General features: G+C 39.1%; 1 protein-coding gene across 1 annotated transcript in view; it reads right to left on the minus strand.

The window, feature by feature from the left end:
* The window catches only part of hecw1a (HECT, C2 and WW domain containing E3 ubiquitin protein ligase 1a), a 52633-nt gene extending 47918 nt beyond the window's left edge, over positions 1–4715 (minus strand). Inside the window, exons 1-3 of the mRNA XM_030768433.1 lie at positions 4689–4715; positions 1480–1795; positions 837–944 (exon numbers count right to left, since the gene is read on the minus strand). Of these exons, the coding sequence (XP_030624293.1) occupies positions 837–944; positions 1480–1795; positions 4689–4715 (451 nt within the window). The remainder of the gene's footprint in view (positions 1–836; positions 945–1479; positions 1796–4688) is intronic.
* Between the last annotated feature and the right edge of the window lie 2401 nt (positions 4716–7116).

The raw sequence follows: 7116 nt of genomic DNA on the forward strand, positions 1-7116 counted from the left end.
AGATTGACTTGAGATGAAACAGAAGAGTAGCCTTAGAACTTTTCCACATCTGCAACAGATTGTAAGCTAAAAAAGACATGGAGACAAATGGTATATGCGTGAACTTACATGTCTAATTCTACAGTAATTCCTTCAAATATTAAATATTATTATAAATCATTAAATTCTAACTCTAATTACAATTACAGAGCCTCTCAGAGTCTCTCCTGAGATGAAACAGAAGAGTAGCCTTAGAACTCTTCCACATCTGCAACACACTATAAGCTAAAAAGACATGGAGACGCATAGAGCAGAAACAAGTTGGGTAGAGATATGGACAGAAAAGAAAATAATAAGGAAAATATCCGCATAGTAAGGGTAGGGAGGTGGGATCCTGCTAACTAACTGCTGAATCGTTTGAGGATGGAAAACAATTTGAAATAAAGGATTTAATAACAGTTTAACACGGACTCTACAGAACATCACTATCTGACAGACAAGATTTTAATCCACATAAATAAAAGATGAACCCACAGAAATATGATGCTGACAAAATCTGATAATGAAAACATTTTGATCCTGAAGATGTATCTTACCCTCCATTCTGAAATATGAGACTGTAACTTTTGAGATGCAAAAGATCATTTGAGAGTAATAAAAAAAACACAGCAAAAAGTTTAGTTTTATGGAGATGCAGCTCTCGGCTAAAATATGATGTTCTAAAGCAATTCCAGTGGGGGTAACTGAACTTCAGAAACTTCTGGAGGTATTCAGTAAGAGCACAAGGCATAGGAGGAGGAGGAGGAGGAGGAGGAGAAGAAGCAGAAGAAGAAGAAGAAGAAAGCAGGAACACTTACACTCTACAAAGTAAGAACTTGAGTCAATCTTCCACACAATCTGTCCTTTATGTGAGCCATTCACTCCACGGTTCTTGTAGTCTAGAAAGTTCTCTGAGAGGACCTCATCTAAAAAGAGACACAAGGTCAATATAGCTTTCATCAATATGCACAGCCTGCATTTACGCTCCAGGTCAAAAAACTTGTCATTAATGTCATTAATACAGGGCACTGATTCACATTAGGCACCGATTTCTGTAAAGCTGCTTTAAGACAGTCTAACTGTAAAGAGTACTGCACAAATAAATTTGAATCTGAATTTGGATTCTCAAGTATTCAAACTCTTTACACGCTATTATTATTACAATGATTTTTTTTTAAACACACATTCTTTGTTTTGCTCAATTTCTGAAGCACAGAACGTACATCTATAGAGCCAAACAAATGGTATATGCGTGAACTCTGAAATGCTTACATGTCTAATTCTACAGTAATTCCTTCAAATATTAAATATTATTATAAATCATTAAATTCCAACACTAATTACAATTACAGAGCCTCTTGGAGTCTCTCCTGATTGACTAAATCTCAAAACACAGAGCACTCCATAATAAACAACGACCATGCAATGACTGAATTCTGGAACCCCTTGTGCCTGCCTCACCAATCAGGTACATGCCGATCCAGTCTCCGGCATCCACCTCCTCTTTGATGTCCCAGCAGATGACCATGTCTGGTGACTGGCCGATGGAGTAGTAGGAGGTGCTGACTGTAAGGGTGGAGCGGCTTTGCGAGTTAACCAGGTCTGTGTCGCTGGTGGAGCGTGGCAGCGGCAAGGCCAGGGGGTCGTGATTGACATTATGGAACTGTTCCGGTGTGCAGCTGTAGCGCGTCGCGTCTTTGCACCGACGCCTGCTCTGGGAGCCCCGCGTTGGCGAAGCCATGGCAGCCAATCCCAGAAGCCGGTTCTGGTAAAGGTTCTGGAAAAAGGAGGAAAGGAAATATGGAGAAAAAGAAGGAATGGGAAGAAACACATAACAAGCACCATACACATGATAGGAACTCCTTTAACACCAGAGCAGAACATCAGTCACATAATGAAAAATACTAAATATTTCTAAAGAGCATTACATTCATTATTTACTGTTCATATTTTTGAACTGTAATAGAAATACATAATAAGTGTTTATTATAAACCACTACTTCGCTTTTGTGCCATTTCAGTGCACTGGAAAGAGTATGAATATTTTAAGACCAATGCTTTTATGAGAGGGGAACTGAGCAAAGCAGGAGCTCCACTGTGAAACGATACTCCACTATTCCAGAGAAGACAAGGTAAAAAATCTCTCTCATAAGATATCACATATGCCCTTTTTTTCCAAAAGCCAGGCATGTAAAATATACATAGAGGACTGAAGAAGCCACATACACAAGCTCCTGCATTTGGAGGCCATTTCAGCATGGGTACTGTTGGCCAGTGAAAGGTGAACAGAATGACAGTGCATGATGAAGACAACAGGGTGTGTGTTTCCATTCATTATGAAGCTTACACTGAGGTATTTGTTCCATTAGATTTTGTATGGAATGTATATGGATGGATATGACATGCTATTGGGCTTTGATTGGTCTGTACCTCTGACGACTCAAATTTGAAATTAAAGAGAAGGGAACTTGACTCCCTTACTCAGTGTTAACTGCACAGATTTTTTGTGGAGAACATTTTTTTTTTAAATATCTATGTCTATATATCTATTTATCTATGTATCTCTCTCTCTCTCTCTCTAAATATACCAGTATATATATACATATATATACACACACACACACACACACACACACACATACATACATATATGGTTACGACAACCTCCTGCTATGCCCACAGGATGTGATATAATGACCTTGGATTAAAGCTCTGGAGACCTGAACCATATATTTCTTCTTTCTTTCAGTTTGGGCTTTGGGAACCATGCCTTTATAGTCATAGTCTTATCTGCCTGCTGTGGTTGAGAAGTGAGAAAGTAATACAATAAGCAATAAATACAGAAATTACAACAAATTCAACCCATCAAAGAGTGTGTCACACTGGTCTTTTCGTGTTGATTATGTACAGCTTCTGCATGTGGTGCTTTCATACCGCTCATGGGAAAGTCATATCTAAGACACCAGGTATACACACACACACACACACACACTGACAAACACATTGGCCCTCATACATAATTTACCACACGTCAGGTCTAAAAAGCTACTGGCTTAAACTCTGACCATATTCTGAGCAGCTGGTGAGTGTGTGCACACACAGCAGGCTATACCTCTGTCTTTGCGAGGAGTACACAACATAACATCTCCTCACCCACCTTTGAATCTCCAGTGAAACTAAGAAGCTACAAACACACAATGATGCTTATCAGATGATTACCAGAGACACTCACCTTTCCTCATAGGAGCATTTAAATTATCTTAATTTTTCCCAGTCCTCTCCTATAAGTCACTCTGTCTCCAGCATTTTTCATGTTTAGCCATGTCCTGACTGACAAACCTGATTTAACTAATGGGCCTGATCATCATTTTATTAGTTCAGAGATCAGTTGATAAACAAAACCTCCTGGGCTCAGTGAGACTTTATACCACAGCACTGGACTGGGGAAACACTGACTCTACCTTAATTTTAAAAATTTGTTTAAGTCAGTGCACAAATATAATGTGAAAAGTGCAGGCTGTCTCAGTGCAGCATATCTCAGCGCAGCAGATTAAGATGTTTAATAAACCTTCACTGTAGGGTTGGTGCTGTTGAAGATAAAGAGGAAAAACAGCTTCCATTAAATCACTTGCATGAGGAATCGCTCCAAAAACTGACATAAGTCTAGAAACCATCCTGTGATCCAATATGGAAGGGGTTTGTCCTTATCCTTCGTCACACTCGGCAGTTAGTCTGCTCTGTGGGCTATGGGGGTTTCCATGCATAGCAGAGTGATTCTTGGCATTTCCTCAAAGTCTCCCAAACAGCTGCTTTAAAATTCTGTTGGATTTCCAGACATTTGGCATATTGATATGCATTAATTCAGCGGAATGAAACGACATCATTTCACTTGCATGGTCTCTAAATTTACTTTCTAGCTTGTCCAAATCTTGAGTTATCTAATGGTTGAACATTTTACAGAACACTGCTGATGTGTTAATAGCTCTTCTTATTTTGAAAACATCAATTTGGACATTTCTGTATACGTATGACTTGAATGGTTCACCGACTCTTTGAATTGCACAGTGCTTTGGTAAGCAGTCTGAGCGACCACTTGGCCGTAAACAACGCCCAAATCACGGAGTGTGAAAATGAGACAGAAGCATGAGTAATAACCTCAAATAAAAAGGGTACGGATAAACAGAACCTACGATGAAGACGCACACACACACACACACACACACACACACACACACAAACATACTTGTACTCCTATCTTTGTGAGGACACTCATTGACATAATGCATTCCCTAGCCCCTTACCCTAACCTCAATCATCACACATAAATGCCTAACCCCAACCCTTACCCTAACCTAAACCTAATTCTAACCTGAACCCTAAACCAAGTCTTAACCCTAAAACAGCCCTTTGAAGAAGTGAGGACCAGCCAAAATATCCTCGCTTTCCCAAAATGTCCTTACTCCCAAGGTCTAAAACTGAAACTGGTCCTCACAAGGACAGCTGTACAAGCACACACACAGACACACACACACACACACACACACACACACACTCACACAGGGTGTCACACAGCAAGTTGGTTAATGGTGATGATGTCACTGAAGCATGAGAGTAAGGACGACGATGATGATGATGATACCCTGGTGTGCTAACAGAGTAATTAGACTGACCTTGACACTACACAGGTTCAGCAGCATCATGTATCTCCAACTGAAAGCACATCAAACCCTGAGGGAAAGGTCACGAAGGTTAAACCAGTACATAGGCAAACACAACGGCTGAGGGATTCTGCCGTATTATCTTTAATAATTACAGTAAATTACTGGCAGCAGGGTTGCCAGACATTTGCAGTCAAATGAACTAAACCCCTACTGTGAGAAATGTTTACAGAGTATTACTGTAAATGCAAACATAGGATTGGTCTTTCATTGCAGTTACTGATGGAAATGCCTAAATCTGGTAGGTGAAACATGCTCTCTGCCACAGGATGTTGTATACACACTGCACATGGATACCGCTGTGTAAATGAAGCCATGCAACCAGGTTAGAGCTTTCAATAGCATCAAAGATTTTCAAAAGAAAATAATTATGACTAAAACAGCAACAGTGTTAAAGAACAGACTGACAGAAAACAGACAGAGGAAAACAACAAAACAGACAGAAAACAACAAAACAGGAAAAACATCTAAACATATGCATTTTAACAAGATTTTGATACAGAGAGACAGCCATATGAACACAAAGACACAGAGCCTGACAGATGCAAAAAAAAAACCTTTAAAGAAAGGAGGTATGTGATGTCGATAATTTTTCATAGCAGTGCACAAGAAAAACAAAAAGTCATGTTGAGCCAAAGAATGAGTCCACAGCCCAGGAGCAAACAGAGGCGTAAATTGTATTGAAATTAAAGGAACAAGTTTTGTACATTTAATCAATACTGTTTAAACAAAACACAAGAGGTGATTCATTATTCTAAGTGAATATAGCCAATAAAAATCCTTCTTCTTTCTCTGCTGCGTCCTACCTTTGCTTTTACAAGCGTTAATATATTCATTCATTAATTTAGCATTGATTCTTTTACAAAAGGTGACTACCTGCAGTCCTCACACTGCAAATTTCCCACTCACCTGACAATTAATCTCTCTATCTTTGTATCACATTAATTTCACAGTCTGTTGAATTGAACAGCTAACATTTACTGTGCTCAACTGTGAAGGAATTTCACTGTGGGAGACCAATTAAAAAATGTAATTCTTTTAAGTACGATACATATATTATTCTAAACAGTCAAAACAGTTCATTTTGAACGCATGGGGCATTTTTTCTCCATCTTGGAACATTAAAACACAACTGACATGAATCTATTACTCCTGGCAGTGACATATGATCACAAACTGTCCTGGTTATTTCAAAAGTTTAAAATGTCCCTCACCACCCAGATTCACCTCTGTTTATCAGTAAACCTAAGGCACAGTCCAGTTCAGTGTAGTGTACTCCAGGGTTTAGACTTCACTGTAAATTAGAGTCACCATATCACTGTCAAATGTAATAGTCTTTAGAAATGTATATGGGTTCTCTTTTAATAAACACTGTGTGAAAAAGAAAAGCCCAATGCCCTCCTCCAAATATTTACTGATAAATGAAACACTCCATCAAAAGAGGATCTGTCATGAACCATTTTTGATAAGAGAAAAAAACATGACCAACACCATGGATTGCAGTTAAAGCTGTGATAAATTGTAGACTGTGACATCACCTTTGGTAATATAAAGCTGTTAACAAAGCCCATTATCACATTTCTGACATGTACCGAGAGGTGTTCTGACAACTGTTACTCAGAGGGGCATTCAGCCATCTTGCACGGCACATCTCTACTATTCCTGGTTCGAAGAGTGTGTGGAATTAAGGTTTAGAGGACATGTCACTCCAAATCCACACTGACAAATAGGCATGTATGGTTTACAAATTCTTCTTACACCCACTCAACCACACGAAAAACATCCAAGAGGTCAGCAGAAAAAGAAGTTTGGTGAAAATCACTTGGATTTTAACATTAAATACTTCTGTTTTGATGTTTACAATTTTGAATATTTTACCTGCATATCATCTAATTTTTCTTGATATCTTAAAAACACACACACACAGACACACACACACACACACACACTCCTGCACAGGTATTGTTGCAGACGACTATGAAATCTCATTACAGACGAAACCTCATTATTTAGTCTTCAAAACTGTTGCACAAACTCCCAATAAGATCTGTTTCCAGAGGCCACGTATGGCACCAATTCACTGCAATTGCCACGACCAGCAGTCCACTAACAGTTGAAAAACAGACAAACAAATTAGATTTAAGCTGTGTTGGAGACAATTAAAATGCTCTAGGTTACAACATTACAAACATAGCAACCAACAAGAGAATTTTCCCTCTCTCGGTTGTTCCTCTCCACCTTATTTAAGTGAATTAAACCACTTAGGGGCTTCACATCTTGTTAAGCTTCCAATGTGGTTCATGCTGAGAGCATTTCCACCAGCTCATGTTCAGGAGAGGTCCGTCTCCTCAGCACTCCACTTCCTGTAACGAGGCTAAAG

This window comes from Chanos chanos, chromosome 3 (genome assembly GCF_902362185.1).
Source record: "Chanos chanos chromosome 3, fChaCha1.1, whole genome shotgun sequence".
Taxonomy (NCBI): Eukaryota; Metazoa; Chordata; class Actinopteri; order Gonorynchiformes; family Chanidae; genus Chanos; species Chanos chanos.